At 37.7% G+C, this 19,313-nt stretch overlaps 3 protein-coding genes across 4 annotated transcripts in view; 1 reads left to right on the top strand and 2 right to left on the bottom strand.

Annotated features, from left to right (window-relative positions):
• LOC140146448 (uncharacterized) overlaps positions 1-14,096 on the bottom strand; it is a 102,392-nt gene extending 88,296 nt beyond the window's left edge. For both annotated transcript variants that reach the window (XM_072168306.1, XM_072168307.1), the window contains exon 1: positions 13,531-14,096. The gene's annotated coding sequence lies outside the window, so the exon portion shown is untranslated. The remainder of the gene's footprint in view (positions 1-13,530) is intronic.
• LOC140146451 (uncharacterized) overlaps positions 1-19,313 on the bottom strand; it is a 79,516-nt gene that overhangs the window by 8,576 nt on the left and 51,627 nt on the right. The window lies entirely within an intron of this gene.
• On the top strand, positions 17,637-18,369 carry LOC140141662 (putative nuclease HARBI1). Its single transcript, XM_072163577.1, is given in 2 exon segments — positions 17,637-18,055; positions 18,058-18,369. Coding segments are annotated over 2 exon segments (720 nt in total). The 5' UTR covers positions 17,637-17,647.

Genomic DNA, 19,313 nt, shown 5'->3' with positions numbered 1-19,313 from the left:
TCTCTGAACGGTTCATATCCTTCCGGAGATTTATTTTCAAGGAGGTCAAATAATGCATCCAGTCTGTCTTCCTTCGGTTCCTTCTTGATTGCCATTTTCTCTTCCTTTGTCAATGTTTTACTACGTTGAAGATCATCCAGTATAAAGGTAATTGGCAATTGCTCAGAAGCCAATGACTCTTTCACGTCCATTAGGATATCGTCTACTGTGCCCGAACCAGCCATCTTTTGTTCTATTTGAAGCAACCTGAAATTAAGTGATGCAAGTTTAATATGACGGGATAAAGATTTGTTTTAAATACGGAAGTTTTAATACACTTTGATCAAACTTGTAACAAACCAAACATGTTGTACGCCTTAAGGGGACTCGATCTTTTGTGCGTAATTATAGAGGGCCAGGGGATTCACTCTATCATTAAAAAAATCATTTGAAGAAGTCAAAGAGCCCTAAGAATAAAAACTGTAGTGCAATTTACGCCAGACACAATTTCTTTATATGACAAAAATTAATTTTTGTAATCGATCAAAAAACAAACGTTTTATATCAATTTTAAATTTAGCCTGAATCCGTAAATATGGTACCTCTCGCCCTTTTTTTTTTTTTTAGGTCAAGGCTGTTTTTACCATTATGCAGCGAACCATTGTTGAAGCTATTTCACATACATGTATAAAACATTCTAGAGAAAGAATGATGCCATATACTGTTGAAATATCTTTTGTTGATTTCGAATGATAATGTCATGAAGTCGTAAATTTTAAGGTCAAATTCCTAAAACCAAAACAAAACATTGCGACGCAGATATTTCCCGACTTACGCAATTTCATCATCACATCAGTGTCTTTATTATTTGTTTGAAACCTTTCCCAAACGTTCGTGCTCTTTATGCATAAAACGGCTAATCTATCTTTACAAAACGCGTCTTTTTTAGTAAACAAAAGGCTAAAGATGGTATGAGATTTATCATTTATCATTACACTCCTGCACTGAACTGCCACCGTGGCCGAACGGTAAAGCGCTAGACGCGTAATCGAAGGAAGTTTCGAATCGCTGGTTCGAATCCCAACGAAGCCTGTGGAAACTTTTTTTCTTCATGATCGCATTCCGAAATGAGTCACTTGTCGGTAAATCATGTATCGTATCCTTAAACCCAAACTAATACTGTAGTACAGAGCGATATAGCACACGTCACAAAATGTACCGACCGGCGGTCGTATATCTTATTATTATGTCTATAACAATACTCACCTATATTAAAGTTTCTATAGCTGGATGATACCAGAGCAGCAGGGGAAGGGGAGGGTCCTTCCTGATGAAAGGTACCCCTCCCCCTCACTGGTGATTTATTTCTGTGGTCAGATTATATCTGGATAGAAGGGAAATATCAAAATATGAGCTTATTTTCATATGACTTAACGGGATGACTTATCCATAGAAAGAGTGAGAAGAAGAGGGATAGAGCTAATGAGACAAGGCTCACAACTAGAGAGATTGATAAAGAGAGCGGGAGAGAGAAAGGAGAGACAATGGAATGGCGATATAACAGTGGCAGACGGAGGAAGAGAGATGTAATGAAATTGCGCATTTCACTCCACACATAGGCTACAGAAATTGATTTTTATCGAAAGTAGCTATATAGCCTGTTTTTTTTTTTTTTTGGGGGAGGGGATCATTTTATAATAATACTGCATCTATCGCTACGCCTTTGACAACATATCCAAACGTAGAAAGGTATTGTATTTTTTCCTATTACAATGACGTAAACGTGTAAATTACATGTAAGCAACTTTATCAAATTATGGAGGGTTAAGACCAAGTATAGTTAGCAGCACTAGCCCATAAAAACGAGGCAACACAAACAAATAATTTAGACCATTTGATCACGTTGACATATAGATTGTATTATGTAAAATCAAATACTAATAGCAAATTAATGTTCCAAAGAGAACACAAGCAAACAATACAAATGATGCTAAACAATAGTTGGTAGGGCACCTTCAGAAAACTTTCACTGTAATGTAATAAGGACGAGAACGTTATTTACCTGTAAATGTCTCTTGTTTAAAAATGCACCAAACAACACAAAGAAATATACCAACAATCTGAAAAAGAACAGAGTAAAGCAATAAGTCTTCCTTTCTTCTTGTCTTTTGTTCTTTATTTTAATTTTTTCTTCATTCCGTTCGGTCGTTCTTTTTTCGTCCTCTATTTTGTACTTTCTTTTGTACTTTCTTTTGTTTTAATATATGCATAGTAAAGAGATATAATATATCACAATATTATCGTCCAAGGAATTGCTTATAATAATTTCCTCCATTTTTAAAACAATCAAGGAAAAAAACCATCAATACATCTTTACAAGGTCACAGTGGTAAAATATTGGACACTCACACCACTGACGAGTTATTCAGATAAACTCATTATTGCCAAAATATTTCCTGTAACTAAGTTCTATAAGTTTAACGTAATTTTTTAAAAATCATTTTTAATATCATTTCTCAACAAGCGAATACTTTACTTACCAGGTCACTTCGTGTGATCTACATTGTGGTCGGTGCGAATTTTTCACTCACTGTTTACCTGAAGAAAAAAAAATTATCAAATATATTCCATGTAGTCCGGTATCGGGAAATTAATGATGACCCCACGGACTCTACCAAACAACGTTTTACACAGTGGCCATCGGGCCACTGTGTTCTGGCTCCTAAGCGTTCTTCTTCTTCTCTGAGACCTCATAGTTCGTGTATATTCTTGGACATAGCTCAGCCGTGGTATGACCGATTTACACTAAACGTCATCAGAATGACCACTGACCATGTCCGCACAAGTCACATGACTTTGACCTGCATTTGACCTTTGACCTAGATATAGGGGTCAAAAACGTGATTTTGCTATGAATTTCTTCTTCTCCCACAAACTACATACAATGATCACGTGACTCGGGCAAATGAATCACCGTTGGCCAGTCCTCAAAAGTTATCGAAAAGATTTGAGGTCAAAGGTCATTAAGGGGTCATTTCCGGTCAAAGTCTAAAAAATATTCAAAAAATCACTGTGTTTACAAATTACATAGCAGGGAGTCGCCATTAGCACACATGCATCGCTACTAGTCAGGGTCTTTAGGATGCCTACAATTTTGGGGTCAAAGGTCATTAAGGGGTTACTTCCGGTCAAAAACCAAAATTATCAAAAATGTTCAAAAAATTTTTATCTCAAAATGTAAACAGACCAGAGTAGGCCTAATATAACCATCATACATGAATCAGTGTTACCTGATGTATGCATGGTATTTTTATTTTGAGGGTCAAAGGTCATTAAGGGGTCACTTCCTGTTTTTAGTTAAATAATTTCAAGAATTTTTATCTCGACAACTGAACATAGTAGAATTTTTTAATTAAAATTGGAACAATGCATTTTGTCGGTGTACATGAGGTTTTTTTTCATTGAGGTTAAAGGTCATTAAGGGGGTCAAAAGGTCAATCAAAAATTTAAAAAAAAATCAAAATCCATGTATAAGTTCCGATTAAGCTGAAATTCACCAGGAATTTTTCTTATGATATCCTAAGCACAATGCAAGAGCAGTTGACCCCATCCGTGACCCAGGGGTCAATTCCTGATCCAAGATTACTAGTATAGAGGTCAAAGGTTAACCCTGGCCACTGTGTTTTGATCTATATATAGATCTAGTTTTAGCTTCTATGGTTCTATAACACATTCAAAATGTTATCAAAAATAATTCCCGGCACTCTGGCCATATTTAAGGTTACCTGCGACATACCGTTCTTGGCAGGGGGGTGGAGGGTGGTCAGGTTTTTGGCCACACAGGGGCAAACAATTAAAAATGCTCCAAATTTTAACGCAAATGGTCTCAAATTGCTCGTCATGTAAAAACAAGTCAAATAAGTAATTGTTGGCACTGTCGAAAAGGTCAATCCCCATTACAGCCTATTGACCACAACCTATGTTGTGATGTTTCCTAGGTAACGAAACATCCTACATTGTTACAACAATTGTTGTTTTTACATGACAAGCAAATTGAGACCAATTTCGTTGAAATCGGAGCAGTTTTAATTTTGGACCCTGTGTGGCCAAAAAACTGACCCCTCTCCCCGCCCCAGAACGGTATGTCGCAGGTAGGTCAAACTTTTTCTGAATCCTTGCAATGAGAGGGATAATTTGGTGTGCTTGTTAACCAGATTTGAGCAACTTTGAAATTTGACCACTGTTTTGACCTTTAACCTTGAATATGGCCAGAGTGCCGGGAATTATTTTTTGTTAACATTTTAAATGTGTTAAAGGACCATAAAAGGAAGCTAAAAAAAGTTGGTTTGGTAGAGTCCGTGGGAGAGGGAGGGGGTCATCATTAAGTTCCAGTATATACCGGACTAATATGCATGTTTTATTGGTAAAGAGCATGTGCGCAGTGGGCTGGTTATGGTAACTCTAACGAGTAATGCTGGTTCCAAACTTTACTGTCGCCTGCCGCTTGCCACTATGCCGATTTTGCTTCAATGCGCATATGGAAGCGTAAATCTATCATTTTGAGCAAAACCCAAAAATCGAACGCTACCCGAGTTTCGACAGCCCATAATTTCTTGGGTTTAGATCTCAAAACTAAAGGAATACCTCAGCAAAACTCAAATCAGGGAGCGATATAGGGTTTTGCATTATGAATGGACAGCAATACCAAGGAATAGCCTCCGAATCTTGGGTTTAGCAAGGCAAACTCAAATCTGGGTAGCGATTCTAAGGTTTAAAGCCCATTCCGCAAAACCAGGGTATATCCTCCGAATCTTAGGTTTAGCCCCGAAAAAAATCAAAGCGGGGAGTAATTTTGAAGCCCATTCCTAGATAGCAAAGACAAAACATTTTCAACATCATTCGCCAAAGGTTTGAAAAGGTTGCCAGAAAACGTTTAAATGTCGGGTTATACAAAGGGCATAAAACGTTAAACACTCAAAAACGTTTTTTTTTAATAACTTACTATACTGCAAATCAGGGGCGTAAATCCGTTTTTGAAAGTGGGGGGGACACACTGACAGTGGGGAAATTAATAAATACATTAAAAAATGGCCGCAAAGCGGCCATCGCGTCGCGCTTGCGTGACGCAGGGGGGTGTCTGAGGGGGGGATGTGCCCCCCTCAGAAGTAAGAAACTTTTGCAAAATGAATACCTAATTGAAGCGATTTGGTGGCCCATTTTGGCACTATAAGTGTGTAAAATTTTAGTTAAAAAAAGCCCAAAATTTGTGAAATGACAGTCCACAAAGCCTTTCGTAGAAAAGTTTTCCCTATTATTGTAGGCCTATACATGTAAATTACATAAATTGGCAATGTGGAAAGCAGAAGTGAAAATGGCTACTTGTTTACCAACTACGTAGGGGGTGTCTTTTTCAAAATGAATACCTAATTGAAGCGACTTGGTGGCCCATTTTGGCACTAATAGTGTGGAAAATTTTAGTTTAAAAAAGCCACAATGTTGTGAAATGACGGTCCATGAAGCCTTTCGTGGAAAAGTTTTCCCTATTATTGAAGGCCTATAAATTACATAAATTGGCAAATGTGGAAAGCAGAACCGAAAATGGCTACTTGTTTACCCACTACGCAGGGGGTGTCAGGGGGGATGTTCCACCTTGAGAAGTTGGACAATTTTGCAAAATGAAGGTCCATTTGAAGCCATTTGGTGCATCATATTTTAATACACTATTTAAATCATTGCTTTAAAAACAAAAAAAGGGTCCGAACTCAATTAGCAAAATGTTAAATGTTACACTGGTCCACTGATATGTTAGGCCTATAAAACCCGCCCCCTGGATTGTCACACGCTTATGGGCCCACCCACCTTCACACAATGCCTAGTACAGGCCTATACCGGTACTGACTGTGCGGTTTTTGTAGGCATGGGCAGTGATGGGCATACTCAATTACATGGAATTTAACCTTTCTCTTCTTTTTTCTCCCTTTTCTCTTCTCTTTTCTCCTTTTTTCTTCTCTCTTTTTTTTTTTTAGGGGTGGGGACGAAAAAAGTGGGGGGACATTTGATATTGTGTCCCCCCCACTTTAAAAAGTGAGGGGGACGTGTCCCCCTGTCCCCCACCCAATTTACGCCCTTGCTGCAAATATTCTAACATAATGTTATTTAAGTGTTGAAAAGTATTTGGCAACAAATGTTTGCCAAAAATATTTAACAATAACATTTTGAAAACATTTTAAAAATATTTTTGTAGCGCATTTTCATACAAAACGTTTTAAAACGTTTACATGAACCCGACATTTAATGTTATTAAAACGATTTTACCTAAATCCAAAATCTAACCTGTTAAAACGTTTAAAAAACGTTTAGTGTTTGCTGGGGGAATAGTCCGCAAAACCAGGGTAGGCCTATAGCCCCGAATTTAATAGGTTTAGCATGGTGAAACTCAAATTCGGGGAGCAATAACCATACCGGTAGTTATTCCTAGGAATGAGCTTCAAAACTCTAGAATTGCTCTCCGATTTTGCAGGGCTAAACCTAAGATTCGGAGGCTGTACCTAGTTGCGTGCTATTCCTAAGAATGGGCTTCAAAACCCTAGAATCGCTACCCGGTTTAGAGTTTTGCCTTGCTAAATTGATTCGGAGGCTATCATGGTATTGCTGCCCATTTTTCGAGGCGAAACCCAGGTATAGCGACCCGGGTGAAATGATACACGATGCTTCCATTATGCGCAGTCGCACCAGAAACGCTAGCGGTGATCAGTGGCAAGCCGATATATCGATCACTCCACCGCATTGCCCAAAGCGGCGGATCGCTTGGAGTTGAATTCAAGTCAACTCGGGAGCGCGCCCGGTGCCAGAACAGAAAAAGTTTTGGCGGTACTGAGCGGCAGCATTGGTTTTCATAGTCATGCTGCTGCCGGTGCCATGCTTATATGCCGCTCAGCGGCGTGCCTCGCCGCTTACAGAACGGTACACGGTACAAGCGACATGATAAATTTATAAACTCGCACTATTGTACACGAGAGCGGCCTCTAGGCACCAAAAGACATTAAGGATTTTGTGAAAAAAAGATAATATAATAATGAGAAGTATGAACACGACTTTAAAACATCCGATATAATATAACGCTAAATGAAAAGAATGCAAGACAAAAAATCAGAGCATGCCATATGCATCAACTATAAAACACTTAATGATATACGCGAAATGAGAACAACAAAATCATGTGTGGCAAATTATACAGAGCATGTCATCCACTTTTAAACAAACCCCATAATAAAATACAAAATAATTATGATAATATATCAGATTCTATCAGGTGGAAAAGGGGCACACAGTTCTAGGAGCGCACAAACGTTTGTAACGTGTAATGACATAACAAAATGTTAGGTTAGGCCTATTCTCATGAACACACCTTTAGAATTAAGCACACAAAATAAGCCATAAAAGCTTCAACTTACCACATTTCCCTCCTCACGCACGGCCAGGACACTGCTGCTCTGATGTCGCCAATTCAGTTCTCCTTTATAACAGTTTAAAGCTCTGGAATATAGAAATAAGAACACAAATTAACTTGGTATTAGTATTGCATATTGGGTACCCTATGATCTGAGGATGGGGCATGCAGCGCTACTGAAAACATTTTTTTAATCAATGATTTACTCCCCTCTCTTCCCCTCCGGCAATAGGGGCTCAAATTCCGCCACTGAGTATAGGCCTATAGGTAGCATAACCAGAGATGTATGCCCTACAGTAAGTATGCCTACAAAGTACCGGGAATTTTACAAGTAAAATCGGGTCCAGAAGGCGGCTTATCGACTCTTCCTACTGGACAGAAGTGTAACCACATACCAACTGCAGCATGCATAAACTTCGTATTGACCCGTTTTACACCAAAAATTAATTTTCGTTGTGGCCCTAACTCAGAGAAGATGTAATATCTATATAATAAATTACTGTAAGGTGGCAAATTGGTAAGGCTAAAAACGTTTACGGTTTACATTATTTCGGAAAACAGACTTTTGCGATGCGAAGAACAAGATCGTGCGTACTACAATAAAACGTCAAATTTTATTTTTGTTTACGTTAAGGGGGTCAAATAAAGTTTATTAGTTCCAAAAGCACTGAAAAGGCCTTTCAGCCTAAAATAACAATGCCATATTTTTCACTCGCATACTCATTTTTGTCTCATGCTCCGGTCACTGCATCAAAATATAGGCCTACCTGTACATATTTATTATTTGTCAACCTCACAATAAATCAATTATGTCAATAAGGATTGCAGATCAAGACTGAAATAGAATGTCAATTATGTGCTCAAGACTGTTTATCATCTCATATACATTAATTGTGTACTCAAAATCAAAAGGGTCAATGTCATTTTTGGAGTTAACATCTCATTTACATAATAATGACAACAAGCATTGACCTACCACACTTCTGAACATGTAAGCATGCGCGTATTTGGGGGGCTTTGGGGGCCCAGCCCCCCGGGGTCAAAGCAGGGGGCGGCAAAATCGAAGGGGTGGCGGGAAGAAGCAAGGGCGGCAAAAAGAGGGGCGGCGGAAGAAGAAGGGGCGGCAAAAAGAATTAGTAAAGAAAAAGGGCGGAAAATGTGAAAAATTGTACTATACATCAAAATGTGTTGGCTTTGGGGCGGTAGCGCCTATAAATCTTTTTTTTGTTTTGTTTTTTTCTTCACTTTTTCAAACGAACGTAAAAAAAATTGGGGCAACCTTTTCGGGCTGTTAAGGTCGGGGCGGCAGGGTTGTTTCTTCCTCCGCCCCCCGGGGGTGGGGGGGCCACGGTACGCCACTGAAGGGGTGTAATAATGACCACACTTGAACATGTAGGCGCCCTAATGTTGACCCCAGCATTCATGTGTCATGTGTCCACTGGAGTGAGTGGTCATAACCTGATGACCATCATTTATCTGACTATATCAGCTACACAAAGGCAATGATTAATAAAGACTTCTAAATTATTCTTGCACTTCTGACTTCTTGAATTCTGACTTCTTGAGGGGCTGTTGGGAACTTTTCTTTCAACTGAGTAGTTTCATCTTTTCATGAACAGTGTCATCTATACGTACTACATGTATGAAGATTTTGATTAAATAATTTCCATGATGTGTGATTTGATTGTATGAACAGTGGTTGATTAAGAGCAGGGGGCTGGTGGTTATAATCTTTGTACCAGAGATGTAAGTTTTCGGGAAATCTCCTGGGTTTGTTTTGGCTTGGTTTTTTCTCGGGCATTTTCATGCTTTTCACAGGAGTTTTTTCGTGGCTTATATCTTTGTAGTGTGTCCCCATCAGTCCCAAGTACAGGGAATTAAAAAAATAAGATTTTGATTGTAACTTTTCGAGCTTTTTCTCAGCAATCATGTTTGAGCTGTGTGTGGACCGGATTTGATGTATATATCATTGACAGTTCTGTCAGGAAATGTGAATAAAAGTTGTGTACATCTGCTACATGATGTGTACTTTTTAATCCACCTTGGTTTCCTGTTTGTAAATGAAAATCTCACTTCACTAATCGCATCAAATAGAACAGACCCAAAATATCAGTAATCCATTAACCAACCACGTATTGCAGTGACCGCGAAAGATGGTGACCGCGAAGCACGGGTGATCGCTAGTTAGATAAATTACTATTATGGCATTGCATCTTCTCTGGGTATCCAAGTCATTAAAGTCTTGTTGGAACAAGCCGGCATTAAGCGGCATTAAGATAAATTCGCACACTGGGAAATTTATATGTTATAAACCTGTATTAGAAGATGTATCCAGCAAAAAGTAGTTCATTATCGAAGGGGAAAGGAAGGAATTTGAGGGGCTCATTTGGACAATTCCGTGGTGTTTTCTATACATTTGATTACATTTCCAAGCCTTTTCCAGTGACATTGGCAACTGGAATTCCAGTCATTTTCAGGAAGCAACCCCGGAAATCCAGGCGTTTCTTTTATTGAAAATTTACTCCTCTATTGGGGTGTGCACTTATTTTCTGGAATAGTCTAATAAAATTCAGATGAACGTGTAGAAAATTTCGTTCGCTGTAACATGTTGGGTGGGGGGGTGTGTGTGTGTGTGTTTCTTTTTTCCCCATCAGGAAAAAATCACAGAAAATGGCTATAATATGGACAAATATTGTCGTATTTTGAGGGAAAATTACACATTTGGGGCAAAAATTGTCAATTTTTAGGACCCTCCAAGTTTCGCTTTGCCCCTCACTTTCCCCCAGAAAAAAATCACGCCACTGAAACACACGGAAAATAATTGGAACATGTTAGGTTCTGCAATTTTACACCAGTTAATCTGTTTCAATTTGCAACTTTTCAAGTCGCATAAAATTCCATTCATTTAATTTCTCGATCATTTTGGAATTGTTTTTACACAAATTGGATATCACACTGCAGCTAATAAACTTCTGATCATATTTATATCAAATTTATTGGTTTTATTTAAGTATGTTCAGAGTTATGTCAACATAATCAAGTAGGAGCCTTTTTTGGATGTGTCACTTGATTCAATAATTTGAATATTGCAAAACCAAGTCGGTTCATGTCAATGCAAATTAAGCTCTAGCTAAGAAGTATTAAAAACAGAAATATATCTTAAGTGTTACAGCAGCAGATGATTTACTACATGTCTACATCAAACATACATTGTCTATATGTACAGCTTGTACAAAAATTATACATAGAAAATCACCCTAATTCTGGAGCAAAAATCGCCCATTTTGAGCGAAAATCACACATTTTAGAACCCTCCTGAGTTTCACTTTGCCCCTTACTTTCCTCCAGAAAAAAATCCTGGTGCCGCCACTGAGACACATGGACTTCATATCAGGTTAATTGGAAAATGTTAGGCTCTTCAATTTTCCACAAGCTTTTAAAGTAGGGGCCTTTTTGGATGTGTCACTTGATTCAATAATTTCACTGCAAAAACAAGTGTTTATATTTAAACACCATATTGTGTTTATCAGAGCAATACTTAATAAACACATAATTCATGTTAATGGTCTAACACTAATGTTCATAAATTAACACTTGGTGTTATATTACAAACACTAATGTTTGTTATATTACAAACATTAGTGTTAGACCATTAACATGAATTATGTGTTTATTAAGTGTTGCTCTGATAAACACAATATGGTGTTGAAATATAAACACTTGTTTTTGCAGTGTTGAATATTGCAAAACCAAGTCGGTTCATGTCAATGCAAATCAACCTCTAGCTAAGAGTTGGTCGAAGCATAAAAAAATTGATTTTCATTATCTAAATCAATATATTATTCAGATTCTTTATTGATATTCACCTCACAAAAGGTATAATCAAAAACAAACTAGAAACACTATATACATAAATACAAACAAGAAACTCCTTAAAATTATTGAAAAATAACACTTTCATGTTTTGGAAAAGTTCATTCTACAAATTATATAATTTGAAAACTTGCTTGATTTTTTGTTGTGAATGAGTTATGTACGTTTTACAAAACTGTTGTTGTTTCAGCCCTCTTTACAACACAACTCAAGAATCACAGGACCTACAAAAATATATCTGTGATATTTGAATTCTTCTACTCACTACCATTCGCAAGATGATGTGAACTAGCAAGTCGCTAACCTTAAAAAATCGTATTCGTATCTTAAGGGATGGGGTATGAGCGTTTGGACAGTATTTATTGTGGGACATTTGAGCACATCAGACATATCGAATTGCGTTTTGAATACGAAGAATGTCCTTCTGATATCAAATAATTTTGAATTTTGAAATTCGCAATGTAATACACATTTTATGTCAAATGATTAAAAATTGATATTTTTGATATTCAACAGTACTCGAAGTAAACTTTATAAATCTGATGATATGTACTTAAAGTGTATGTAGGTGTGATGAAAAGCCGACGATCAATTAAAATTTTTTGACCTTTCATATTGAAGATATGGATTTTTTCCCCAAACACTAAATTAGGTCTTTTGGGGAAAAAAAATCAATATCTTCAATATGAAATGTCAACATTTTCAATTGATCGTCGGCTTTTCCTATCAGCTACATACACTTTAAGAATATATCATTAGATTTATAAAATTTACTTCGAGGACTGTTATATATCAAAAATGTGAAAATATCAAATTTTAATAATTTGTCATAAAATTTGTATTATATCGTGAATTTCAAAAATGAAAATTATTTGATATCAGAAAGACATTCTTCGTATTCAGAATGCAATTCGATAGGTCTGAGGTGCTCTTATGTCCCACAAAAATACTGTCGAAACGCTGTAAATGCTCATTCCAGATCCCTTAAATGTTACAACAGCAGAGGATTTACTACATGTCTTCATCAAACATACAACTGTCCATGTACAGGATGTAACCCAAAAGTTATACAATTTGGAAAATAGTATTAGGTAAACATGTCACTTATTGATTGTATTAAATTTTACTTGGTCGTCAAGGCAATTTCTTAAGCTACTACAAAAGCTTTGTTTCAATGAAATCGGTGGTCTACAAACGAGTATATTGCCAATTGTGTAAAGTAGTCCTACAATTAGCCTGGGACAATTTCTTGTGTTTGTGTAGCAAAAGTGACTGAATTGAGTTGAATCATGAATCATCTTAAGATGGGCAATTTTAAACATTGGGGCATTTGAGGCAGTATTCTAATTTACAAATAAAAAAAAATACCATGTTATTTATTTACTAATGTCAATAAATTAAGTGAGAAAAAAAATCATGAAAATGCTTTGCCTTTGTTCTGAAATCTTTGACGAAGCATGGAAGTTCATTTTACGCTGTACAAACTTGATACGTGCGAACATGGCGAAAAGTGACCCAACTCGGGCGATTAAGTAAAATCGGGCACAGCACTTGAACCTTAACTAGGAAAGAAACCAAGTAAAGGTTTTCTGTTAGCCAAGATATTACTGATTGTAATGCATGTCACATTTACACCATGACTTCTTTATTTTTTCTGAAAACCAAAAATAAAGCCCGATTCGTTTTCTTTAGTTAATTTAGTATAGCGTTTGAGCCCGAACTAGTAAAGAAACCAAGTTAAGTTTTTTGTTAGCCAATTTATTTACTGATTCCACTACATGTAACATGATTACCATGATTTCTGTTATTTTCTTCTAAAAAGTAAAATTGCAATTGTATAATTTTTTACTGTCACAGTCTGTCACTTTTACTACACAAGGACACGAAAGTGGCCGAAGCTGTTTTACTGACTCTTTTACATAATTGACCATATCTTGTCGCTTGTAGACCACCGATTTTATTGAAACAAAGCTTATGTAGTAACTTAAGAAATTATCTTGACGATAAAGTAGAATTTTTAAATACAATAAAATAAATGGCCTAGTACTATTTAATAATTTTTTTGTTACACCCTGTAGAGTACATCGATTGAAATATATGCAAAAACATGTTTGAATACCAAACCTGTCTAAATACTAAACCTGTTTAAATACTAAACCTGTGATGTTTTTTTTTAATCTAGAAACTAACAGTGAAGGCTTAATTTGAATAACATAAACGCAACATACCTTTATGTTTCTCCAAGAATTGCGACCTGATTGGTTCTCTGCAGAGCTAGAATTGACCCAGTCCTTCGGCTTGTAACGCCCTACCGCGCTTGGTTGCGAATCAGACACTCAAGCCCCTCAGAGTGAGCATCATATAGTCAGTTAGTTGGAATCGTAATGCGTATCAGATACCTCTATGTTTCTCCAAGATTTGCGAGCTGTCCCAATCGGTTCCTAATTGTCCCTTCCTTGGAAAATCTCTGCAGGGCTAAAATTGGCAGACACTCAAGCCCTTCAAGGCGAGCATCAAATATAGTCAGTTAGTTGGGCATCAGAGTGGGTATCAGATACCTATAATTAAGTTTCTTCAAGAATTGGGACCTGTTCCGATCGGTTCCTAAGTGAAAATCTCTGCAGGAGTAGAATTGGCTTGTGACGCCCCTCAGACACTCGAGCCTTTCGGCGAGCATCAATATAGTTGAGTTAGTTGGGCATCAGAGTGGATACCCAGTGTTCAAGCAAATCCTCTTGCATATACTCACTCAATGAGACGCAGTCCTACGAAATGAAATCTGGAAAAATACACCAAGTTATATAGAGTCAGAAAACATAATAAGTCATTATACCCGCATGCGAAGCATGGACGGGTATATTGCCATCCTGTGGTTTCCTTTCCTTCTCCTCCTTCCATCAAACATATCATTCTGTCAAGGCTAGCGCTAAAACTACAAGGGCCCCAGGACCCATATGTGGTACACTTATGGGCCCTACCCCGTAGAAGTGCCTTTTGCCCATCTTGGCCCCAGAGGTCAAAGGTCACGGGCCCCAGGGGCCCAAATGTGAAAATACAAAGCACGCCATTTCTCATCAAATGAAGCGGCCTCAGGGCCCTGAGTTGGTACACTGATAGCCCTAGGGGTACTCTATATATACAAATATACAAGAGCCCCATATGTTATATATTATGGGCCCCAGGGGCCCAAATGTTAAAATATGGTGTAACAGATTGACAAGCCTAACTCTAAAAGTACAAGATCACTAGGGCTCATATGTGGCATATGTATGGGCCCTAAGTTGCAGATGTGCCTTTTGCCCATTTTGGCCCCAGATGTACAAGGCTGGGGGCCCCAGGGCCCAAATGTTAAAACAAAGGGCCGGCCGTTTCTCAGCAAATAAAGTAGCTACAGGGTTCAGATTTGGAACACAGATAGGTCTTTAGTATTATATTGTCATATGTATATATAATCCCCATAGTTTACATAATATGGGCCCCAGGGCCCCAAACGCTAAAACATAGGGCTGGCCGTTACTCAGTAAATAAAGCAGCTACAATGCCCAGCTTGAGTCTACTGATAGCACTTGAGAACCATACTTTAACATATGTACATGAGCCCCATAAGTCATATATATTGGGCCCCAGGGCCCCAAATGTTAAAACAAAGGGCCGGCCGTTTCTCATCAAATAAAGCAGCTTTATGGCTCAGAGTTTGTACACAGATTGCACCTGAGAATTACATTGTTATATGTACATATGAGCCCCATATATCACATAATATTGGCCCTGGGGCCCCAAACGCTAAAACATAGGGCCGGCCGTTACTCAGTAAATAAAGTAGCTACAGTGGCCAGCTTGAGTCTACTGATAGCACTAGAGAATTATACTTCAACATAATTATGTACATGGGCCTCATAAGTCAAATATTATGGGCCCCAGGGCCCCAAACGTTAAAACAAAGGGCGGGCCGTTTCTCATCAAAGAAAGCAGCTTCCGGGCTCAGAATATGTACACAGATAGCACCTGAGAATTATATTGTTACTAACACCCACACACCCATCCACCCCACATACGTAGGACTAAACAGACAGATCGTATTATATCATTGGAAATACCAGCGTGAAGCGTTAAGGCTGTTCCAGTTAAATTACATACCATTGGCTGTTCCATTTAATTTACATACTCCCTCTGAAATGGCCCCTCAAAAGGCTGTTCCGTATAATTTACATACTCCCTCTGAAATGGCTGTTCCATTTAATTTACATACTCCCTCTGGAATAGTTTCCCCCTAATCATATTGCATAGCCTCACTGTGAGTATTAAGAGATACTGACAACAGCGACCTGGAGAGTAAGAGAGACAACACCCCTGGGAGGGGACTTTTTACAATTTCTTTATTTTAAGCGCTACGACAGTGCAACCTACATTCAATTAAAGCTTGTGACTTGGACTTTCACTTTTTACACATTTTCTGCCCAATTGGGCGACTTTTTACAATTTCTTTATTTTAAGTCCTCAGCAAATAAGGACTGTAAGTTTGGGTACACCGATAACATGCGGGTATAGCCGTATTTGTGTACAAATATATAGCCTTCTAGTTGTTATTTGTGACGCAGTATAACTTTGATGTCAATTCCCACGGTTTTCAAGCTTCCCCTGTACTTTATCTGTCATCCTACACACTTCTTGTTTGTGGCAACTTTTCTTCCAGATCCAGGGTTTAAGCTCCTGAAACTCCTGAATTGTTCCGCAACCAGGAAACAATTGACACCAAGGCTTTCCACCCTCTGGTATTCTCTATTCAAAACTTGACAAACATGGTAAAACAATTATGTATCAATGTCTGTACTTTCTATCTTACACACTTCTTGTTTGTGGCAACTTTACTTCCAGATCCAGAGTTCAAGTTCGAAACGCCTGAATTGTTCCGCAACCAGGAAACAAATGACACCAACGCTTTCCTCCCTCTAGTATTCTCTATTCAAAACTTGACAAACATGCTGGGAATAGTTTGTGTTTACTCAGCAAACACAAAATTGTTTTTAAAACGTTTTAAACATGTTATACTTCGGGTTTTGGTTTAGATAAAAACATTATAATATTAATAACACCAAATGTCGGGTTATATTAATGTCATGGAAAGGTTTTAAAAAACGTTTCGTTTGAAAACACACTGCAACAATATTTTGAAAATGTTTTCAAATTGTTATTGTCAAATATTTTTGCAAACATTTTTACCAAATATTTTGCCAACACTTAAAGAATATTTGCAGTAGGTTATCAACAAATGTTTTTGAATGTTATGAAAACGTTTCATACCCTCTATACGTCCTTTATATAACCCAACATTTAAATGTTTTCTGGTAACCTTTTCTAACCTTTTGCGAATGATGTCGAAAATGTTTTGTGTACCAGAGAAGATGAGAAAAGTGTCTCATCATGATCTTCTTTGCTCATGCATATATACATTTATTACAACCCGCTCCCGTCCCGCTGCATCTACGCAATCATTCAATGTACATCTTTGCAAGACCACGTTCACGTCTACGGTATATACTATAGGATGCTATATACTATAGGAGGCTGCTGTACTATTATACTTAATCATGATAATTAGGTGCTTAGGGGGCCTGATGCAAAAAACAAATTGACTGTGGACAAGTACCATTGCCCCTCCCCAATAACTTGGTGCCACCTACGCCCCCCCATGCACCAATATCTAAAATTCTACAATCTTCCGGAGACTCTGAAAGCCATAATGTACGATTTCCGTCCAATTTTAGATTTGTTAATCTATACTCAAAATGCTGAAATAATACTATACAAGTAATAACTGTCGAGAAGGGTTTCTGTCCATCGCAAGGTAGGGCCTAAAGTGAAAGAAACCCTTCTTTATTTTGGCCGTTTAACAAAATGCAGTTCTATGGGATGGAGGACATAAAGTCATAATATGACTTTATGTCGTACTTTGCTTTGTTGATTTACCCAGCAAACACAAAAACGCTTTAAATAAGTTATATTTTGGCTTTTTGTTTAGGTAAAAACGTTTTAATAACATTAACATGTCCATTTCACTAAACTCCTAACCCTTCGTAACTCACTTCGTAAGTCCCGAAATCGTTCGTAACTTGCAAAATCCGACGTAAAGTTACGACGCTTCGTAATTTCCATTTCACTAAACTTTTACGAAGGGTGACTCTTTCTTAAATACCCTTCGTAAGTTAAGAAAAGTTACGAAGACATTATACTAGACGTAAGTCCAACGAAGCTTCGTAAACTCTGTATGGTAAGTATGGTAAGTATAATTTCGCGCCAAATAGGCATATAAAACATATTTCGGTCCCAAATTAAACGTACATCAAAATGGCTGCCCATTTGATGTACATCATCAACGCGAGAGCATTAAAGAGAGAAAGAGTGTTCCGTGATCGTACCAATCCATTTGATTTATACGATGACAACAAGATGTATAAACGTTACCGATTCACACGGGCCGGTATGATGTACGTGCTAAACATACTAGTGCCAGAACTAGACCAAAGGAGACAAACTTTGAGAAGTCATGCAGTAAATTCACGGCTTCAAGTCTTCATTGCCCTGAGATTCTATGGTTCGGGGTCGGTATACACAAGTGGATCAGACCATCACGGTGTCTCGGAATCAACCGTTTGTAGAGTGATCAAGGTAGTGACAGACACCTTAGTGGAATTGAGAGACGACCACATTGTATGGCCTACTACAGATGAAGAGATTGCAGCCAAGCAAGCAGAGTTTTACCCCGGGAGTTTTACGCCCTAATATGTAGCTTTCCACGAGTGATAGGAGCAGTAGACTGTACTCATGTCAGACTGGACTCATGCCCCTATGGGGAGAATGAACATGTATATGTAAATAGGAAAGGATTTCATAGCATCAATATTCAACTCATCTCAGACGCCAAATACCACATCATTAATGTGGTAGCACGTTGGCCAGGGAGCACACATGACTCTAGAATCATTCAGAACAGTGATATAGGTCAGGCGTATCAGAGAGGGAGCTGGATGGAAGAGGACTACACTGCAAAAACAAGTGTTTATATTTAAACACCATATTGTGTTTATTAGAGCAACACTTAATAAACACATAATTCATGTTAATGGTCTAACACTAATGTTAATGGTTCTAACACTAATGTTCATAAATTAACACTTGGTGTTATATTACAAACACTAATGTTTGTTATATAACAAGTGTTAATTTATGAACATTAGTGTTAGACCATTAACATGAATTATGTGTTTATTAAGTGTTGCTCTAATAAACACAATATGGTGTTTAAATATAAACACTTGTTTTTGCAGTGTGCTCTTGGGGGACTCCGGCTATGCACAGAGTCACTGGCTAATGACTCCATTTGCGGATCCCGCTACAGCTGTGGAGAAAGGATACAACAGGTAAAAGATCGTTTATTCTTTAAAATAATAACTGTCGGGGAAGATGTACATTGTAGCTTTGTATAAAATAATGACCCTAGAAATCAAATATTCCAATTTAATAGTCATAATAGACGCACTATGGTCACTTTATTTCGACCGGGTACAATGCATGATGGCAAAATTTACTTGCCACACTCGGTTTAATCTTAAATAGAGTAGCGTTGTCAAAGTTTAATTAAAGCAAGGCATGATTTTGATATAGATAGATACCCCCTCCGCATCAATAAACAGCAATGAGACAAATCTTTTGCCCGAAAGTAGGCCTCTATTAAAGGTTTTTTTTTCATGTTTGTTGCTTCACACACGCAATGAAGCCTGAATTGTACCAAGATACGTGAAAAGGCAGGAAGGTCTCGGATGCGATGTCGCCATTTTTAACATCGCCATTGAATTAACACGTATAGGCCTAATTATGAAATATTCAAAAACAAAATATGGTTTGTGGTGTCAAAGCAAATAATTTATTTATTCTAAAACCTTTTGGGTATGATAAAGTGTTCCACTGATGTATACATTGTTTTTCAATTTGTAATTATGATCGTGTATTTTGA

Source organism: Amphiura filiformis, chromosome 2, assembly GCF_039555335.1.
Source record: "Amphiura filiformis chromosome 2, Afil_fr2py, whole genome shotgun sequence".
Classification (NCBI taxonomy): domain Eukaryota; kingdom Metazoa; phylum Echinodermata; class Ophiuroidea; order Amphilepidida; family Amphiuridae; genus Amphiura; species Amphiura filiformis.
The sequence above is the reverse complement of the archived record's forward strand: the minus strand, read 5'-3'. Positions and strand labels throughout refer to the sequence as shown.